The following is a 21,881-nucleotide window of genomic DNA, read 5'->3' as shown; positions in this document are numbered from 1 at the left end:
TTTTTTAATTTTAAATTTTAAATTGTCATTCAATTAGACTGGTCTAGCTTGTGCAAAAGAGTGTCCATGCTTCATATTTATAAGCCTAAGAATAAGTCAATGTTACTTGGATTTTTGTTTTTGTGTGCTATCAAAGCTACATTTAAAGATATGTTTGAAAGCTAAGAAAGATTCCGAGGTCTTCTTCAGGTGACGATTCTTTTTATTCTCCTTTTGTTTTGCTTTTGTAGATATCTGATGACTAAGATAAACCCCTCCAAGAATGTCGGCTTGTAATCCAAGTGGATCAAATATTTATACACACTTAAATATCACAACTAAAAGGGACAATCTGTTTTATTGGCGTTAGTTGTCTTCCATAGTTAAGCTAGAAATATACATTTACATTTTGGAAAATAAATCCAGACTTGTCTTGTTGTGTAGGGAAGGGTGCGGGACTGCAAACGGAGATGTTAATCATGAAGTAATTTTTCATTGAATTGAAATTTCAATACGTTTTAACTTGAAAATGTATTTTCATAGGAAGGTCACTTTTCCATGAGACAAATATTGTGAAGAAGGAATCATCAACGAGAACGTCTCAATCATTTTTTGGTGGTTTCTTTCCTTTTCTTTGTCCTCATGGTGTTTCTCTGATCTGGCACATCGCACATCTTTTCTTTAGGGTTAAACAACATGGCCTCAGGACACTGTCTCTCCTCTGACACTCCATTAGAGCAGACGACAAAGCTCTTTTGTTCGAAAGGATTTGTGTAGATTCCGCTTGACTTTCCGATGCAGAAGGACTTCAATCCTAAAAGAAGAAAGTCGAATGTTACTGTGTCATAATCGTAACTCAACAATTTCCCATACCCTATCATCATGCAAGAGGCTTATCGCTTTTGAGGCTATTAGAACTATGTCTTCGATTTCGCTTGTTGCTCAGTGAAATATTCGATAGTCAAATCAAAAGATCTGAGCCTCAAGTCTGCACTGGTTTTTAGGTTTGATTTTTTCCCTTGCACGTTTTTCTCTACAAAGTTTACCTTCATTTCACTCCTACGCGTATTTTTCACATGTTTTACCTTTTAATTCAGAGATACAGAGAGAATAATATTCATTGTATGATAAAACTGTCCCTACGTGAATCAACTTTTGGTTTGCGCATCCCTCCTTTGTAAGCGTTCATTTCTGATACTCCAGGCAGTCCATCTGTGACAGACACCCTGCCTGCTCTGTTAGGCAAGCCTTTGGATCCTTTATCGTGTTCAGGTTTACCCGACCCAGTGTCTTTGTTGGTTCCCATCTCACTAACACTTTCACCTGAAAACAAGAAATGTTTTCTGTTAGTCTTTTACCCCCTTTTTACATAAGCTACGCTCGGTATAATCTTGTCCAGTTTTATGTATCATGAGACGAGAAGGGATATTGTTGTTTCTTCCATCTGTCGGGGTTCGAGCCCGAGAAGGGGCGCTAAGAAAGTCCGCTACATAATCCTACATACGCAGTTGAGGGGCTGAGATATGAAACAAACAAACAAACAAACATAACAACAACAAAAAAAAACCAGACGATCTCAGGCTCTACGAGGCCACTTTTATTTATTGGCAAAACCATGACCAAATGAAAAATGGTATGAGTATTATAATAAGGTAAACGACCTATGTTTCCAAACAAACCACAATCCAATTCATTGTCTTTTGCGATTTTCCCATGCTGTTCCCTTTCGGACTTCCGATTTTTCTCTGGTAAACTTTTTTGGTTTTTCTTTTTTATCATTTTGACGGACCATTACGGTGACAAAACAAATTTAAGATTACTCACCACTGCCTCCGTCCTCTTGAAGTCGAGTTATCAAATACTCACCCTGGACCGAATCACCTTGGTGAGTATTAATGCCGAGGCTATGCTCTTGGGGCTCTGTTGAAGAATCTTCTCCTTCTGTGTGTGGACTTTTCCACCGAGAAGCTTCATATTCCTGCTGTTGATAGCCATGACTGTGATTAATAGAGCCATCCATGCTTGTCATATTCTCTGTTTCAGGATCCCCATCACTGAATACCATTCCCTGCGTAGCAATAGCGTCAAGGTATTCCTTGTTTGCTTCTAAAATACTCTGGGCGATATTTCCACCATCTTCCACTGCCTTGGAATCATCTTGAGATATTCTCTCTCGAGCCGTTCCTGTTACTGTTTTGTTGGTGAAACTGGATAACATAGAAACGACCTCTTTGCCCTTAGAATCTAACTCAAGCGGCCTATCGATCAAGCTTTTTAAGATCTGCACGATGTGACCTTTAGCACCTGACCGTCTGTTCAGAGGATTCAAAATTCTCCCAGGAGTTTTTAAAATAATCTTTAGTTGTGGACGGCTCTGAATTTGAACAAAATCGTGAGGACTTAGCTGCTCTTGCTCAAGAAAGGGACTTTTCATATTAGCATTTTCTAGTTGCTTTGTTACACTGCCCGATTGTAAATTGGCTTGAAACTTGTTGTTCGTAAAAATCTGTTTTTGCTCCCTGAATTTATCAGAGGCCTTTGCGTTGCCAGGTTCTTGAACTGGGCCCCCAGTCACAACTGGGTCCTTTACGTTGTTACCAGTTTCATACTTCTCACCCACAGAAACTTTTAGATTAGAAGAGTTTTGGATGTTGCTTGCAGCATTCTCGTCCATTGTAGTTGCTTTTTGCTCTGCCCCTCTCATCTCGTCAGGTTTGTTGTTGTCGCTGATCTTCATAGTCTTTGTATTGTCGTCGGTTTTCACTTGCCCTTGCTCTGCGTTTTTATTTGTTTTTAATGATACCGTATCGTTATGGTGTAAAGTGGGCACGTCTCCATTTTGCTGTCTAGAAGAACTTTTTAACTGCTGAATGGGAGTTTTAGAAGCATTTTTCTGCTGGGAAAGGTTTGTTATATCCTGCATATGAGAAGGTGGCATTATAATTTTTGTTAAATTCATCGGGGGTGCACGCGATTCTTTCACTTCTTGTTTCTGATTCATTGACTCTGGCTGACCAGTTTTAAACGTTACTCGAAAATCTCCAAGTTTAGAATTGTTCTGGCTGACAAATAATTTCTGCGGCGATACAATAGGTTCAGGTTTTGATCCATTTACTGGCGACGTTGAGGTATTCGTCCTATCTTCCTGTATCGCGAAGTCATTCTCAGGGCATTCGGACAGAGTGCAGTTAATCACAGGTTGTTTTCCACTGTTGTCCATCTTAATCTTAAGTTTAAAGTGAAGTGGCATCGAACTAATTGAATCATTAGTGCTAAATGAATCTGTCTTGTCCCCAAAATTGGCATTCTCTGAGTTATTTTCGTTGATATCAGTTGTAAGCTGGCCAGGATTTTTTAACATCTCACCTTTGCCAATGTGAAATTCTGATGAGTCAACTAGAACTTTCCGACCGTTGTCAGCGAAGGAATTGGTGTCTCTGAACTCATCTACTGGTTCTATGGTATGTTCCCCATCCTGTCTGTTCTCAGTGGTAGTCTTCATTTCATGGTGCACACTTGGAAGTTGAGGATGTGAACCATAGATATTTATAGCAAACAACTTGTGAGGAGTTGTACTGAAATGACCCAGATCATTTGGAGATAAATGGTTTTCAGAAATATTTGCCAAACTCTTATTATCTGCTGAATCACTCAAATTTTTCATGTGTCCTTCGTCATTTCGCCAATCCTTTTGATCTATTTTCTGGCTCATGTTGCCTTTAATCACTGGCTGTAATTTTTGTGTTAGCAACACTGAATTATTGTCCTCAATCGTTTGGTTGGTAGTATTTCGCAAGCCCTCTTGGCTCTTGGATTTAACGTCCGTTTCTGGCACCATTACGGGCTTTTTGGCTTTTCCATTTAGTGGAGGTGACTCCACTGACATGATATTTACGACATTATCTTGTAAATGTCCTTGGTATCTTACAGGACTCGCAAGTTTATTTTGTGTTCCTCCAGGGGGCTGCTGTATTGCATGACTTTGGACACCGTTGAATATGTTGATTGAAAACAACTTGTGCGGGTGTGAAACCTTTGAAATCACCTTGTCATCTTGTTTAGTCGGTTTTTCGCTTTCACCGACAGAAAAAACCTTCAAGCTACCATCACCTGGTAAAGAAATCCATCTACTGCCTTCTTTTGAGTCAAATGGCCCCCCAGATTCAGCTTCAGCGCTAACAAATTTTACATCTTCCGGCACATCACAGGAAGATATCACTGGATTAAATTTTAGTCCAGTTGGACAAAATTTCTTTGTTGCCTTTTCACCTTGGCAAACGTAAAAAGCGGTCTCGTCTTTTGGATCTCCGTATATGCCATCCTCTTTGGACACGCAGAACCCTTCATCGCCTATTGAGAATCAAATCAAATAACGGTTTTTGCATGTAGCTTTCATATTCTAATTAACTGGAATAACTTTTCACTCTAGAGAAAAATACAACAAACTTTGAATTTCTCACGAGTGATAGTGCAGGTATATTGTTTCATAGATGGGTGTTTGGGTATGCGTTTACTATCAGATCAAGAATCTAGCGCGCGGTCAAAGGCAGATCGAAGCTTAGCTCGGGATGGATGAAGATAACAATATATTTCTTCCATTGTCAAGCCACGGAAATAAATCACGTTTAGCCTTCAACTAAAAAAAAAGCCAATGAAAAGTTTCACTCAAAGGAATTTAGAGGCCAGATCTACATTCCAATATTATGAAATTTGTATTATATTATTGATACGTTCTTGTTATGCCGGTCCACACATTATGAGAGCTTGATAAGTTTTAAAAAAGAGGCGTAAAAGGGAGACTCTTGTAAAATAGATTCACGAAATAAGAAGGAAACCTCGTGCACACGTACCTTCAGGTGTAGAAGGTCTGTCACCTTGACCATAACACTTAATTCCTTCTGGTGATCCACCTATGGGAGTCGTAGGAGATTAATATTTAAGTTCAAGGTTTTTTACACAGCCAAAATGAAACCAGAATTACGTTGATTAATTTTACACTTAATTCCTTCTGGTGATCCACCTATGGGAGTCGTAGGAGATTAATATTTAAGTTCAAGGTTTTTTACACAGCCAAAATGAAACCAGAATTACGTTGATTAATTTTACACTTAATTCCTTCTGGTGATCCACCTATGGGAGTCGTAGGAGATTAATATTTAAGTTCAATGTTTTTTACACAGCCAAAATGAAACCAGAATTACGTTGATTAAGACAGCAGATTTCTATTAGGAAACATGGACAAAAAAACTGCTTCTCTGATTATCGAATCAGCCCATCAACTGATGAATAAGAATTTCAAACGAATTTGATCAACTAAGTATGGAAGAGTTTACTTCTGGTCTAGTAATCAGGAGAACTCTTAGTGTCTCTCACCTCTCATTGCAGTGTCTGAGAACTGAACATCAGAATTGATAACCTTGTCGTTTTCTAGGGCGTTGATTGTCGCCTCCAGCTGTTCATTCATGACACTTGTCAGGCGCACCTTCAGTGGAAATGAAACAGCACCCATTCCTTCGTTCGTGAAGAAGTTATTTGTCGTTCTTGTGAGGCAAAACCACTTGCCTTTTACACGTTCAAAAGCTTCAATGCCAGCCACAGGAACTCTATATAGCAGTAGATACATGGAAACGTTTGGTAATCGAACAGAAAGATAAACGGGTGGGTCTTTTATGGGTTGGTGTACCTGGGTAGGTCACACTGAGGTTGCTAACGGCGAAACATACTTGTGCCGTTACTTACTTAGCATTTGTGGCTTGCAGTTTGAAATACATGTCATTACTGCCAGTAAAACGAAACTGAATGTATCCTGTTGGTCCCTGGGCCGATTGGCAGTCAGCAGCTTTGAAGCTGATTTCCCAAAGACCACTTCCAGTCTGTGGAGGAAGAATAGCCAGGTCTCCTAAGGTGGAACAAGGATAGAATTGGGTTTGTTTCAGATCTCACTGAGAGCCATGATCTCCCATGAAAAAAGCAAATTGTATCATTCAACGAGTATGCGCCATGATCTTGTTCAAAATTTCTAGCAAAAAATGCTTTATTAGAACTTCTCAGAGACCATCAGAGCAATTGAAACATTCAACATAATCAGAAACGTCATCAGAATTACAGTAAAAGGCTGTCAGCACCTTGATTCAGTGAATCGTCTTGGTCGACGATTATTCCTTTTAAGCTTCCTTCAACCGGTGGTGAGCCGTCCAGATCTGCTGCAGCAGGTTTTCCACTTCCAACAATGTTAAGACACACTCCGCATCCAAGAGAACCCTGGAAGTCATGCTTTGATGCAGCCACATGAACTATCCCTGGTGTTTTGGTTATAGACGGCGGCAAGTCCATTGAGCAAGCATTATTTCCTGCGTCAGCATACTTTGCCTGGGTCATTCAGTAAAATGAAATATTACAATTTGAAGAACTTTGTAACATTTCCTCTCCTTGGGCGGGTAACATAGGTTTGAATTGAAGATCTGCGTATTCAAACTATTTTCCTCCGGAAGTCTAATTAACTGACCACATTTTCCCGCCTTCATAACCGTGACGTTTCCTAATCTAGACTAGGTGCGTTAACTAAAATGTTACCAAGAAAAAATAATTTTGTGACAATGCATTGTGCGACGTGATCCCACTCTAAGTCTCCGGGGTCTTTTTATGACTCCGGGGACTTTTTATGACCATCTTAATCAGTGGAAGTCCCTTACTTCAACTTACCTTTCCAGTTGAATCACTCACGAATCTGTTGTACATCGCCTTCACGTTTTCAAGTGTTGTGTCTCTTTTGACGAGTGCGCCATTCTGGTGATTTAGAGGAACATCTGTTAAATTATGTATGCCTTTTATCAACAGTAATTCAAAAATGAAAGAATAAGGAAAGGCTGAGAACTATGCGGATATTCTGTTATCAAAAGCAGGTATATTAAAATTTAAAATGAAGTATAACCTCCTTTAAAGTATCTTCCTGAGACTATCATCATGTGTAAAAAAATTCATATGGTAGTCAATTTCATGGACCATGTAATGAGCAGACAATGCGTGCTGAAAATTTCGAGTCAGCACAAGCCCTGTTATAAGAAATCCGCAAAGTATTCATCGATTCACATTTGTATAATTCGAGTTAAGGCTCTTGTCACTGACCACGGATACAAACGACCTGTAAAGTTTAGCATGGAATTTTCTACGAAGAAGCAGTGCATGGCGACGATGGAAAACAGGAAAGGATGAACTGATCTGTTCTGTTCTATAGATAATCGCAGGAGTTGACTTCGATTTTTACCATAATTACTTACCTCTTTACCATAACTAAGTACCATCCAGTCGATTGTTAACAATAAAACTAACCATCTCTTTGAGACGTTAGACTTGTGGGTAGACATTGGGGAACTATTGTTCAGATAAAAAACAAACAGACAAACGCGATTTGTTCCTGATAAATTCGTGGCCTGATGTAAAATGGATATTTTAGTCAATATAAGTGAAATACTCATTTCTCCTTTGTGAAAAAATACGAGAAGAGATATCTGTATATATCGAAAAGCCAATATTGAAGTGATTCAAATTGTAAGCAGAGAGGTTACTGATAGTCCACATTCGCTATCGTTAATTGGTGTTTATCTTCTAGGTACAAGCAAAATTCTCAACTGTTTCTTGACCTGAAGGAAAGGAAACAATTCTCATAGAGATACTACTGTAGCATTGGTAATTGTGATAAGGTGCGTCGAGTTTCAGTGTTTGTTGGGAGTCAAATGATAAAATTAGAAATTTCGTCTAACAATCATTTTCAGGTTTTTCGCTCGCAAATGTATTTAAATTGAGATTTCTATCATCAAATAACAGAATGAAATAATATAATTAGACAATCTTGCCACTGGCTAGTTCTTCCTCAAAACATTACATGATCCAACTTACCTTTCTATATAACTTACATACTCCAAATGAGCTTGCAAGATAATTTTTTTATCATATATTTTTGAAGGAAAAATTCAGTGATACGATTTCAATGCATTTAATAATTTGTTTGACTCTTTCTTAAACTAATAAGGTCAAAAGGGCTTCATAGTGTCTTCCCCGTGACAGGTTACTGTCAAAAATGATTACACGAGTACTTGACTTTTACTCACCAGAGAAGTTTTCACTTGCGCGTCGAAAGTAATCCGGGATTGCATTAGTTTTACTTTACTTTGCTCTGTGATTGGTCCAGAAAACTCGCGCCACTCTATCAACCAATCAGATGCAAACGTGAACCCAACCACGATTTGGTCGCCCACGTTTTCCCGCGCTTTGGGTAGTTGGCTTGTTCTCATTACGAGTTTTCATTGGCTCTTTAGGGTATTTTCCTTTCTTCCTATTGGCTCTTAAGGGTATTTTCCTTTCTTCCTATTGGTCGTTGTGATTACTTTCGTTTTGCTTTTACGTAATTCTCACAATTTCTCCATTTTGGTCTCATTAAGAAATACATCTCATTTCAAGTCACTCTTTGGAAATGTTTTAGAACTCTAAAGGAGGCAAATGGAAGGTAAGACAAAACTTCAAGAACTCAAAGTTCGAGAATTACTCCATTTGACGTCGTTTCCAGTTGGCTAGGATAAATAATAAACAACATTATAGGGTAAATTACGTTTATTTGATCATAAAATCATATGCGAATACTCATTGTGGTATTTAACTAGAGAAAGATCACACGTTCTCGCCTTCCTCTACGAAGAATCCTTTAATTTGATGCGATTGACCATGATTAAAATCTCACATGTCGCTCCTTAAAATTCACTTAAGTTATCATATGTTATCTAACGCTCAAATCCATTGTCCAAAAATCCGCTAAAATATTATACGAGATCTCGCTGCTTTTATACGACTTTGGTATTCTTGTATAATATGATAACCTTTAAGCAAACAGCACACATAATTACCGAGTTGCATACACATGAATGTTGTCATTTATTTACATGAAGCGCTTATACGAATTAGAATAAAATTTTTGCACATTCACGTACACCAGCTTTGTTGAGCTGCTCACCGTGTTACGCTGGCTAAGTGGCGCATACTTGGCCACAAACAAGCCTCGAAGAAATCTGAGTACTAAATTATTATTTCGAAACTATTTACATTACACACTTTTAATGCTGTGGTAGTGGCGCATGAAATCCACAACCTCAATCAGTTCTTGTTGGAAAATTGATGACGCTTAAACCCTGCCAAAGCGTCTTTTTGTTTAAACCTTTCACTTCTGCTGTCAGTGACCGAAAAAGGAATATCTCCATGAAATTATAGAATGTATATTTTCGAGCAAAAGGGTGATGAAAAGGAAGAAAAAATAATAACTGGTATGGTGAGATACCAGTTCACAGCGCTAAATTAAATGGAAGGGTATCGAGGAAAGTATCAAGATTTTATTTACCAGGAAAGCTTTGAGGACGATTAATACCCGGAATATAAAAAATACCAAACCAGTGTTGAGTTGTCGACATTGGAGATGACGAGCATCGGTGATCTGTGTTCACTCTTCCATGAGCATACCATCCAAAGTTATGCTCGCTCTTTCCCATCCCTGGCCTCCCATCAAAATTGCATCCATTGGCTGAACTTAAGTAGCTATCGATGTGCCAGGCGTGGCCACTCGGTTGATTGGTCAGAGCGGTGCAGTTCCTACATTCATTGCCTCGGATGGCGATGTGTTCATAAATTCTACATTTGTTGTTGAATGTTGCAAATAAATTGTGGTGTTCGAGTTCCGCTTGTGCATAGTCCGTATACTGAAGACCATCTGTGTTGTAATTACACGTTACTCTGAGATGAGTCGACTGCTCGGCAAGATACTTCATGCGGGCCAAGGATAAACGGTACAGGCCCCAGTCTATCTCTAGGAGATTGTCACGAACTGGAAAGCTATTTGTGAACGGTTGGCTACTAAACTGCAATTGCCGATCGATAGCAAAGGATTGTAAAAGAGTCCATATGAAGCTGGACGATGGGCTGATTTCGCAGTACACGTAAAATGGCTCGATCTCTCCATTACATATGAGGTACCTGCCAGATTGCCATATGCCGTTTTCTTTAGCATCCTTGCAACTTTTATAGCATCTATGTTCACACCGCTGTCCAGTATAACGAGCGGAGCAGCTACACGTAAACCTGGCATCATCAGGATCACAATTCTCCACGCACTCTGCTCCTTGAAAGCAAGGATTAGGCTGGCAACATCTGTTTACACACACATCCTTTCCTTTTACATAAGGTCGGCCTCCCTGTTTTTGAATTAAGTTTAAAGTTACACGTCAGTATTTTTCCCAGTATATTCTCAAATTTACGCGCCTAGGGGTATTTATTTAATGTAATTAACTTTATGGACCCATTTTTACTTGTAACTTCCTAAATGTAGAAAGACTGTTGCGTTCTTCAAATTTTACCTTAACCCTCCTCCCTTTTCTCAGTGTTTGTTTGTTTGTTTGTCTTTTGTCTTTTTAATTAAAAAGTTCACTTAACCTCTCACCTCTACTGAATGCATTCTAACCAGATCGTAGTACTGAGCTCCTGATTTGAATTTTAGCGCCTCTGGTTTCTTTCTTTTCACAGCGTCATTCAACTCGCAATTGTTCTCTTGGAGACTTGAGAGGTAGTTGATGGATAAACATAAACAGTTGTCTCTGCACATCATGTGACATTGTGCAGCTGTCTTAACTGTGTATCTCTCAATCACATGGCCGTCGAGGGCGTGGTCGTCAACAACATTTTTTCCCATCTCAAACCTGAATTTTTGGCAAACTACTTTCTGTTCTTCGGTGAGAACATTAACAAAGCACAGAGCCATTCGGAGGGCTGCTACACTTATTATGAACGATGTCCTATTCATGATCTAAGACCTGGGAAATAACAGAGATGGAAAACTATCGACAATGTCATCGTGCAGTCATCGTTAGCTTAGCGTTAATATTACCGATACCGTCTCCGTTTATGTAACCTTACCTGCACTTTCACAGATTTGAAATCGAGACTGCTGCTGACTGCTGACACCTTAAGATAAATAGGTATTCTAGAGACCTTCACCAGACAAGCAAAACATATAGCAGTGGATATGAAGAACCGTGACATATTACGAACTCATAAGAAATTTAGAACCACTCTATATACCGACTAGCGTCGAATGATGTTCAGATGCGACATTCCGACCACAGGTAGGGCAGGCTCTAGGTATAAATATTCACTCTTAGCTAATATTACATAACTTGACAATATTCGGCAAAGGAAAATTTCCAGTCTTTAAAAACTTGGAAATTTCAAGTACTAGGATTTAAGTTAGTTGATTTCTTCATTGAATTTTTTGGATCAATTTATTGCGATCTAGGTGGTGTTAATGCTGTCTGGTTTTTTAGTTTGCAATTCCCAAAACTAGGATTCTTGGATCGACCCATAAATCACAGGGAAAATGCGAAAAACATGACTGAAACGATATAAACTGTATCCTCATTTTTCCTGATTTGGAATCTTCCACACTCTTCTTCTTCTGCTGATTCAAAATATACCATATTTCTTGGTTTCCAAAATACAACCATATCTCTCATAAATTTCCTTGCAATTCTGCCATTGCAAAATAACGATATAGCTCTGAAAATCATGTATATCAAATGTTGGCTACTGTTTATGTAATTTGCAAACTTCTCTCAACTAACAAATGCTAAAAATTTTTCAAACAGTAACATACCAGCTTGTTTCTGCAGTCTACAAGTACAGCTCTTCAGAAGTACGTGCGTTGAGAAGGAGTCGAAGTCTGACTATGATCATGAGTTTTTATATCTGTATCATATAATTACTTTGCAAAGATCTATTAACAATCGATGATTATTTCTTTTCAGAAGAAAAAGTCAGAAATAAACGTCGCGACAACTTAATGTAAATAATTTATCGTGTAAACTAACTTATAGAGCAACGTCTGTAATTTACGATCATTAAAACGATTGTTATCGACCGGTTGTTGTAAAGCTTTTAGTCGGCGGATGAGTTTAATATTCATTTAAGTTAGATTTACGTCCTTTTTTCTGATTAGTTATTGTCTGGTACTTAATTTGATTTTGGCTTTACGGCTCTCAATCAGTGTTAATGAGTTGGAATGATTGCGTAATCGCAGGAAAAGTCATCGTAGCGCGGAATAGATCGGAAAACTGCTACCGTGTTTTACCGATCTCCTTCGAAGAAAAATTGGTGAAAGCGAACTTTACTTTTCATATTAGTTAGGGGGAAATGTGGAAGTAGGTTCAGCAGAGAGAATTCCACTGATAACGACATTAGTTATAAAAGTTTTATGTATTTCTTTAAAACGCTCAAGACCAATATATGATCTACTTGAAAATAGCTCTTAGTGTCCTTAAGGAAACTGGCACATAGATAAATATGGATAGATGTATAGAATTCAGGCTTCGGAGGAAACTCAGATCACGAACTTGGCAAATAGTGAGAGCAGCTGAAATCCGGGTGCCCGGCCTATTTCCAAAAACCAGACAGATATAAGAGCAGTGACATAATCAAATTTAATTTCTTAAATGAATCTGAAAGGAGTTGCGTAACATTGGTAAACTATTGGTTCATACTGTCAGATGACGAGGATGTCAGTGCAGATATATCCATTGCATATGAACAACGTATGCAACAAATTACCAGGAATTGAATTGATGCTAACTAAGTTCTTGTATACGGCGTGATACAGGAAAAGTATACGGACAACTGAAAAAAGAAAAAGAAAAAGAAAGTAATAATCATTGAGTAATAGCTTCAAAAGCTAAGCCTTAACTTACGTGATGGTCTCTCAATAGTTATTCAGGACTGGATATAGCTGCTTCAGCTGTTCAAAATACTCCGACAGCACACCAGCACTACACAAACATTGTGAGCTAATGGCTACTTTCCGAATGACTATTCAATCTAACAACACGTGCTCAGAGGAATGATGTTACTCCTAGAGGCATATACAATGTAGGTTTACCTACATTGGGATGTGTTTTATTATAATTCCATCAGCGGAGGACTTATGGCGATGTAGAGATAATTTTCAAAGCTATCGATCGATTAATGAAGAATTGACGCACACAAGATTAACTAATCAGTTAGTAAATTTATTTTTCTCGACTCTCTTCAAAGTCCTTCGATTCCGCCTCTGACGTTTCGAGAAAAACCTGCCGAAGTCAATCCTACCTCAAAATGAGGGGCAGGTCTACATTTGTCGTTTTTCTCAGTAAAATTGTAATCTTCTTCCGATTGTTTTAGTCTATGGGTAGTCTGCAAAAGAACCAAAGACAATTCTGAAGCCTAAGTGACACGTCCTAAAGTTATAATCTTACATTCATTATAAGTTACTGAAAGGCAGAAAGGCGAATATGAATGGCTTGCCGAAATTTCCGTGATGAAAATTGGTTATTTAAATTGGGTATTTATTTTGTTATCACTTTTGGCAAAATACTTTGGCTTTTATGGATAGAATTTCCTTTTGCTCTTATCAAGTTATTTTCCTAAGGAAAAGCTTCAAAGATCGATGAGTTTGTAATAACAGAAAAAAAGAATTTTATATATATTAAGGTATCATTGTAGGTGGTGCTCGCGAGAGCCGGTTATAGCAGGATAAAAGAAGAAATATTGTTTATGATTTGAGGTATTATTTTAAATGGATTGACCACGTTTGGAAACTTTCTTTCACATGGCCACCTTAAAAGAAGATCTCATCAACCTGCTAATGTTTTTCTTTTCCTTTTGAATTTCTTAAAAAGTGAACTTCGCGGAGATATTAAGCGAGACCTAGCCAGAATTTATGATTCGCTTCGAATTTTTTCTCTTGAGAGATACACGATCCATGTAAATTAGACAACATTACGTCCGCATTATCTTTACCATGTCGTTCATCTTAAGATGACGCGTGTCTTATGAATTAATAGTTAAATTATATATTGAATCTAAGGTTTGGACATTACGCTCGTGATGGATATCAGTTGTCATTAAGAAACGGAGATAACAGATAGCACTGAGCTAACAACCAGCTAACTTATGGCGGTGGTCTGAAGAGCTTTAATTTTTTCATTTTTAGGGGGGCAAATAAACGTGTCCTGAATATCAATGATGTTTTTATTTTTTGTTTTGAAACATGCTAATTTACGTCTACGTAAGAGTTTGCATTTTATCCCTTTGCTTTAAAACAAAATTGGAAAGGAACGAACAGGGGCGATTCACAAGGGTTTACCGTAATTGATTCGTTACTTCTGGGGGACGAATTTTATCAGGGGTGAATAAAAGGGGTAAGTTTTTAAAGAAACGGTGTTGCTGCGTCGGTGGGAGAGTATAACAGGGTATTTTAGTATTATCAACTGAGTTGATAACGTAAGTTGGCCACCGCAAAGAGTTTCAAAGCTGACGTTTAGCGAGCGTTAGCCCTTCGTCAGAGCGAATGAAGGGTGGTTGTTTTCGCCCAGAGTTACTTCCTCTCTCGTCTGAGTGTGAGTTTCTATAAATATCTTTTAAAAATTATTCACGATAATTCATTTACGGTGATGTGTAGAGTTTCAAAGCTGACGTTTAGCGAGCGTTAGCCCTTTATCAGAGCGAATGAAGGGTGGTTATTTTCGTCGAGAGTAACTTCCTCTCTCGTCTGAGTGTGAGTTTCTATAAATATCTTTTAAAAATGATTCGCGATAATTCATTTACGGTGATGTGTAGAGTTTCAAAGCTGACGTTTAGCGAGCGTTAGCCCTTTATCAGAGCGAATGAAGGGTGGTTATTTTCGTCGAGAGTAACTTCCTCTCTCGTCTGAGTGTGAGTTTCTATAAATATCTTTACAAAATTATTCACGATAATTCATTTACAGTTATGTGTATTTTTTTAAATATTTTCCGTAGTTTCTAGCTATACCATGAATATCAGTCAGAGTTGTAAGTAAAAAAAGAGGAGTGATACGAAACAATTTTTTCTTCCATGCAAATAAAGGTGTGTGCGAACATATAAAATGTTTTTTCGTTTATATATGCATTCTGTTCTAGGAAACTATTGTCATAGACATCGTTTTGACGCACATTTGAAAACTGAGCTTAATGAAGTAGTGAGACGCTTCGGCGACTTGTTAGAAAACATGAGCGTTTGGTTTTAATTAATTTTGTGAAATTCTGTTCCTAATACCGCCTCTTTCTTCCTCAGTATGTGACATTTAAAGGCAACGCTGTCTTCGACAAAGAAAATGAAAAAAAAAAATCACCAGAAGGTTTTTTTTCTATATTTGCATGCTGTGATTATCCAGAGTTATTGGTTAAACCCCAGGCTTACATGACTGAAAGGTTAAGTCTTTAAGGTCTAATCAAACGCATTGAATCTTGCAGGTGCTGGTTCGGTCTTTATATGGTACTCCGTCAGCACACATCTGCAAGTTAAAATTACGGGCAGTTAGCTAACAGCTACTGTCTGAAGAGCTGCATTGTATTCCTGTGGAGTCTAAATAACAAAGTGATTCAAACGGAATTTTTTTACAACCACTGATCGGTAAGTGAGTTGACGATGAACACTGAATTATCTAAACAATGTAAGTATCTTCTCTCTTGCAAAATGGAAGCGTTGGCACACAGTCTGTTGTAGTGGTATAAAAAACTCTAAACTTAATCCCCTGTCGTTATTGAAGCTGCCAAAGAAAAAAATAATTTTTTGGTGAATATTTTTGTCCGACATACTTTTCCTATGTCGAAAAGTAGCAGGGGACTAAGACGACAGGGGACTAAGTTTAGATGATAAAATAAAGGATTATGTTCACAGAAATGCCATAGGTCTAGTATATTCGTTACATGAGGTCACACAACTCGGGTAATATTCACGGTGAAAATTTGCATATTTGAGCGGTCGAACGAAAAAAATTATTTCTCGAAAGCTAAAATATATTTTTACAAAAAAATTACACCACAATTATCAGAACATATTGAGCTACAAAATATAAAAGTAGGAGGGAAAACAAATTTGGGTGACTTGCCGCTGTTTGTTTGATGCATGCTGACATTAGCTCTTAAATCGTAAGCTTAAAAAATTATATTTAAGTCTCTTAGAAACCAGACGATTTAGACTGGGAACCGAAGCTGGTATTTTTAAGAACATAACCAGCTTGAGTTCATAATTAGGTCGAATAAAGAAGGAAGCTGAAAAGAGGTAAAGAAAGCTTAGTTAGATACGAAGCTGCTTACTTCTTGTCAGTAGAACTGTTCTGATGTTCCCGCTTAATTTAGCGGGCGTAAACTAATGAGAAAAGACAACTATGGGAATAGATATTTGCTCTCTTATTGAGGGGGAGGTGAAGCTGCATTGTTTCCTACTCACGAATGGCCTTTTAAAATCGTCGGGGACCTTTTTGCTAATAATTTTTCCAAAGTCAAGAAAAAACTGTTAAAAGAGTGTGGTAGGAACCTTTTCAACTTCTTCAAAAACAGGCTGGCATTTGGCTACCAAAGACATTTAAATTCAACATTGGCAGGTAATTTTACTTCACATCCAATACACACGACTGAGAGATTCAACACGCTCTAAGTTCAGTATTCTATAATGACTGATAAAATGCAAATTATTTATCGAGTGCTAACTTCGATGCCTGACTCAAAAAGATTTCTTAGCAAAACAAAAGAGATGATATACCTCAACTAAATTAAATAAGCAAAAATCGTGATGTCTTGACAATAAAATTTACCTAATATGTCATTACTGAGCTAATGAAACAAATAATATCGACAGCTTTCTAACCAAAGACACAAACAGACACTAGAATATTTTTAGTTCTTTTAATATTGATGAACTCATAATTTAATTTGACTTTGTGAGATACGAGATCTTTGCGTCGTGTCGTGTATCTGAAAAGAACTAATAATCTACGTAATTTACAGGGCACCGTTTGTAAAATCGTTATTTGGACAGTTTTTTTTTAACTCAATTCATAATGTATATAGTTTTTATTTCCTTAGAAACCAATATCTTCCAAATTTGAACAAAAGCAAATATATGTTGATATAAAAACTAATTTCAGTGCTAATTTCATATAGCCATTTCCATTTTTAAACGCTTGCCAAAAATGGTGATTCGACGCCGCCCGGGTGCGATTATTTACTTGTCAGAGCTGCCTTAAGGCTGAGCCAATGTAAAAAGACCACACTTCATCTCCAACTAAAAAAAAAGGCCGTTGAAAATAGATGCTGAATTTTATTATTTCAAGTAGTTTCTTTTCAGACGATGGCTAAACTGATTGTCATCGACGTGCTAGTAATGGAGCAGTGCATTTAATAATAGAACATTTCCTCTTGATGAAACTGAGGGCGTAACAGTGCCCCCCGGCTTATTTCAACTTTCCGGAACTCCGTGTTTATCAAAGATCTGTTAATTCTCGATTTCGTGCTGTGATAGCTCAAGAAGTCGAGCATTGTTTAAGAAATAACAAGTTATAAGGTATCACTCGTCTCAGAATTATCATAGCGGAGCTCGCAGAGCGTAGCCCCATAATTATACAAAATAGTAGTAACCCATGAGGCCGAAAAAATTTGGATGTACGACCGTACGACCGTACAACCGTACAAGGTGCTACTTTTAACATGCTTTTAACATGCGTGGTCAACCACGGCTTTGTTCAGTAGTCCAGTACTGCACTGGGCTCCGAGTCGGACGACCCGGGTTCTAGTCCTGGCCGGGCCAAGGCGTTCTGCCCTTGAGACGTGCGGGGAAAAAAAATGTGAGCTCCGCTTTTAAGCTTGGCTAAATCTATATATTAGGTGAAGGTTGTACATCGCGTGAGGAATTGTTTCTTTGGATCATCTTGTTGCCACTCCGTTCGTCCTATATCATTGTTGTCATAATTACCTGATAACAAGAATTTCAGTTCAACTTTCGGAAAAAAGTAGAATTAAATTGCCCTTAAGCAGCTCAATATCCAGCAAAAACAAGAACAAAGATTTTTTGAGAGATGGAAGAAAGCGGTAAAAAAAGAAAGAAAGGAAAAGAAACAACAAACGCTATAGATCGACTCAAGATATTCAAATGCACGCTCAATCTCTTTTATTTGTCTGTTCTTTGTGGTGCTCGTGAAGCGAAGTTCATTGAACTCACCTTAGCAGATTCATTGGTCTAATTTAGAACAGACAACCCTCCACAGGTTCATTAATCTAATTTAGAATACAGCTTGTTACTGTAAAAGCAATGAATATTCATTTTTCCAGTGTTTGTTTTTAAGAACCAAAGTACAAAAGGGTAAATTGCACTTAAAAATTTACTTACCTTTGAGTGCCATGCAAGTAGATACGATGCGATCTATTCTTCTTTCGTAAGGCAAGTGTCCACTTTTTTTTCTCCCCTAATATGAAAATTTGAAATACATCAATTGGATATAACTTAAGATTCCTATGGCGGCATAAATGCTGAATATTTTTTAGTATTCATTTACTATAGTTACTTGTTTTTATTTTTTGAAAAAATTGATTATTATTATTATCTTTTCTTGAAGAGCTTTGTAGCTTCGGGTTTGCAGTTCTTCAAACACACCATCAAAGTTTTGAAACGAGGAAATTAACACACTTAATTATAAACCTGTTTTCCAAGTTTTTTGCTGTCTTTATAAATACCCCTAAAATTCTGAGATAGCTTCAACAGTTTCAGTCGCATGTTGTTGGACATCAATTTATACAGAAGATGTTTCTATATGTTTTATGAGCTAAATTGAATAGCTTTATTTGTTCTCTTATCAATGTCATCAAAATGTTGACCCAGAGGGTTAAAGACACTAATCAAACGTGGTTTTTAGTGGTAAGACGAAACAACTTCACTTTGCGCTGACATAGCCGAACAAACGTGAAGTGATTTACATAGGCGAAAAGGGTTACAAAAGCGTGGTGGGTAACGCGCCGCAAGATTTCTGTTTTAAGTAATTTAGCTCTTATTTTCGTCAGTAAATGCTAGGTTAGGGTGAGCCTGAAAGTAGTTTGTGTCCCATAGTCTTCCGTTTAGCCACACTCTCTGTTAAAGGTAATTTCCATCTTGTTTCAGTAGATGACGATGACGCTCAAAGGAATCGAGACTTTGGCCAAAGAACTCCAAAACCGAGACATGAAGGTCGTGATATGTGAAACGTTTTTCTACCTGCTGATTATTTCGATGGCAATCGCTGGAAACTCCTGTGTTCTTTTGGCGGTGTATAGAAACTCAAGACTGCGGACAGTTCCAAACTACTACATTGTGTCGCTGGCGATCTCTGATATTCTTTTGCCCTTGTTATGTGCTCCGTATTCTGTAGCTGTGGCCATCGTTGGTCACTGGCCATTTAACGACAGTGTTTGCCAAAGTCAGGGATTTTTTGTCATAATTTTGGCTTGCGCCTCTTTGCTGATCTTAACACTGACCGCGATCAATCGATTTTTCCGAATGGTGGTAACGAAACATTACCGACAAATTTTTACGAAATGGAAAACCATAATTATGATAGTACTCGGAGTCGGCTTAGCTTGCTTGGAACCATTACCTTATTTACTCACGGGTCGACATTATGTCTTTCATCCTGGAAAGTTGTTTTGCTTTCAAACAGCTGAAATTTCCCTTCCAAATTTTATTGTGTATTTCTACGTTGGTCTGCCTACTTCTGCTTTAAGTATTTGCTATGCACTCGTCTTCAGGAAAATGCGCATTCACCAAAGAACAGTTCATAATCTACGTTCCTCTTCCTTGGCTGCGGATAACATTTCTCAAGCTGATGTCAGAGTTACAAAGATTCTATTCATCACGGTGATAGGATTTTTGGCCTGTTGGACGCCGATTGCTGTCATAGATTTTGTGGACACGTTCCGAGGTGAAGTTTCTCTTCCGAGACAAGTCTATGTTTTTTATCTAATTCTGGGAAATCTTTCAGGCGCTATTAATCCTCTTATCTACGGTTTCTTGAACAGGAATTTCAGACAAGAATATAGAAAGATTTTTTCGTTAAGGAAAAGAAGCTCAAGACTGCGTCATTTGCAAATGGACTTACCATCATTTTCGACTCGACACCCTCAAATTTAGAACTCAATGCCAATATTGTTAGTAAGATTCTTCTTTGGTAATTCCGGTCAATGGACAAAATATATGGTTTTAATTTGGATTTTTTTCGTTTTCCGTAGAAATGGTGGCTAGGAAATCAATGTTAAAGCATATGGAAGCACTAAGCTGTACAAATTTACATATATTTTGATTTTACGAGATGTCATTAAGTCCATCCAGGACATCTACATAAACTGAACGAAACAAATTATTTCATCACTTTTGTAGCGCATTTTTCGTTTTTTAAAATTCTCTGGTATTTTAGAAATTTTCTGTGTATTTTCCTTTATTTTTTTCTGCCAAATCTTTGGCGTATCCTTTATTTTGTCGGTTTGCTTTGTCGATAACTACAAAATAAACACGACACGGAAATAATTAATTTCTCCTTTAGCCGTCGAAGGACACAAGTCAAGATGTTTGACAGTCGGTAATAATAAGAGATCAGAAAAGCAAAAGATCCGACAGTTTCCTTTATGTCAGGGGACAGCAAGTAATAGAAATCTCGAACCTGCGACCGATGCAAATACTGAGTCAGGAGTAAAATAAACGAAATTTCCCGCTGCTTTATTTCATCGCAGGGTTTCTCTATTTTCACTCATTTATCCGCTGCGGATACAGTCCTTTTTTTTCTGACACCTTTCAGTGCCACTGTCACTACAAAAGACGATTGCTTAACTCAAAGTATCTTGTAGTGACCCAGAGCCTCGACTCACTGGATTACGTAGTCGTATAATGACTCGTAGACATCTCAATACCATGATGCAAGTTGAAGGAAGATATTAACTAAAATGGATAAGATTTAATGCATTTAACTACCGTTTAAACTGTAGACGCATAATGATAGGGGTCAGGTCTTTTCCGCAAATGTTATACTCTGTCTATAAGGAATATATTGCGTTTGAAAAAAACCCTTCAAAAAAGTGGTGCGTGGAGTTGCAACAAAACTTTTGTAAATAAGACTAAGTTTACTGCTCTTGTTGTTGTTTCATAGTGTCCTTTATTTTTTCTCTCCTGACTTGCTTGAATCGATTTGTTCGTCTAGAAATCTTCGAGGCTGATTTATTGAATGTCTTTGCCGTTTCATGTATTCTATGTCCACTGGTGCAATTCAACATTTGAATACAAAGTCGTATTATGAAAGACGAAATTCAATGAAACATATTAGATCTAACACCTTTAATTATCTTAGGAAACTGTGGACCCATAGTAAACATGGCTTAGTTTGTTCAGCTTGAATTATTTCTCCAAAAGCAGCATACTGCGGTAATTCCATTACGTTTTTTCTGGTTTTCAACGGACTCGTTTGAACTCCTTTGGTCATAAGTTATGAAAACCAATGAGGCTACGTCTTCTCAATTTACTGATTTAAAGCCGGAACAGCGACCGAGACGAACAATTCACAAACCCGAAGTATAATTCACTGAACACTTTATGCAAGGTTTGAACTCCTTGTGGCATGAAGAAGACGATGTCAAACGAGAAATGTTGACCTCAACGCGTTTAATTATCATACGAACAGCAATCTTGTAGTGATGAAAAAGTTTAAGATTATTCAGCTCAGCTCTTATCCTTCCCCAGAAAAAAAATTACGGAATTATTTTCTTTTTTCAAGAGTTTATCCGCCACTTTTCAATTCCGTTTAACACCATATTTCAAGCAAAAAAATTATTTCATCCAAAACATATTAGTTTCATCACTTTTAATTACGCACCATTTAAACAGAAGAAACATAGTAAATAGGTAAGGTCAAGTTTATTCAGCTTGTTTTATTCACATTTCGCGAGCAACACTTAGTATTGTGTTTGTTACAAAAGTTATACATGAAGCCACAGTCGCGCCAGACAAAAACATGACTAAATTACTTGACT

At 37.6% G+C, this 21,881-nt stretch overlaps 2 protein-coding genes across 2 annotated transcripts; one reads left to right on the top strand and one right to left on the bottom strand.

Moving 5' to 3' along the window:
* Nucleotides 1-330: 330 nt before the first annotated feature.
* On the bottom strand, nucleotides 331-7,979 carry LOC131782264 (uncharacterized). Its single transcript, XM_059098996.2, has 10 exons — nucleotides 7,876-7,979; nucleotides 7,257-7,350; nucleotides 6,682-6,765; nucleotides 6,105-6,348; nucleotides 5,719-5,878; nucleotides 5,353-5,582; nucleotides 4,830-4,889; nucleotides 1,804-4,329; nucleotides 1,123-1,302; nucleotides 331-793 (listed from the first exon to the last, which is right to left on the bottom strand). Exons 2-10 carry the CDS (start codon nucleotides 7,341-7,343, stop codon nucleotides 585-587), a joined length of 3,780 nt encoding a protein of 1,259 aa, XP_058954979.2. The 5' UTR covers nucleotides 7,344-7,350; nucleotides 7,876-7,979; the 3' UTR covers nucleotides 331-584.
* Nucleotides 7,980-14,159: 6,180 nt separating this feature from the next.
* LOC131782254 (neuropeptide Y receptor type 4-2-like) lies at nucleotides 14,160-20,045 on the top strand. The gene is made up of 3 exons (XM_059098978.2): nucleotides 14,160-14,240; nucleotides 15,312-15,471; nucleotides 18,994-20,045. Exon 3 carries the CDS (start codon nucleotides 18,994-18,996, stop codon nucleotides 19,993-19,995), a length of 1,002 nt encoding a protein of 333 aa, XP_058954961.2. The 5' UTR covers nucleotides 14,160-14,240; nucleotides 15,312-15,471; the 3' UTR covers nucleotides 19,996-20,045.
* The last annotated feature ends 1,836 nt before the right edge of the window (nucleotides 20,046-21,881 follow it).

This window comes from Pocillopora verrucosa, chromosome 7 (genome assembly GCF_036669915.1).
Source record: "Pocillopora verrucosa isolate sample1 chromosome 7, ASM3666991v2, whole genome shotgun sequence".
Lineage (NCBI taxonomy): Eukaryota > Metazoa > Cnidaria > Anthozoa > Scleractinia > Pocilloporidae > Pocillopora > Pocillopora verrucosa.
The sequence above is the reverse complement of the archived record's forward strand: the minus strand, read 5'-3'. Positions and strand labels throughout refer to the sequence as shown.

Bases quoted from the DNA above. Each gene is read 5' to 3' on its own strand.
- LOC131782264 (XM_059098996.2), bottom strand. From the start codon at position 7,343: ATGTCTACCCACAAGTCTAACGTCTCAAAGAGATGGTTAGTTTTATTG. The intron at 6,349-6,681 runs GTAAGTTGAAGT...TGAATGACCCAG, and splicing joins TGAGTGATTCAACTGGAAAG to GCAAAGTATGCTGACGCAGG. The intron at 4,890-5,352 runs GTGAGAGACACT...CGACTCCCATAG, and splicing joins CTCAGACACTGCAATGAGAG to GTGGATCACCAGAAGGAATT.
- LOC131782254 (XM_059098978.2), top strand. From the start codon at position 18,994: ATGACGATGACGCTCAAAGGAATCGAGACTTTGGCCAAAGAACTCCAA.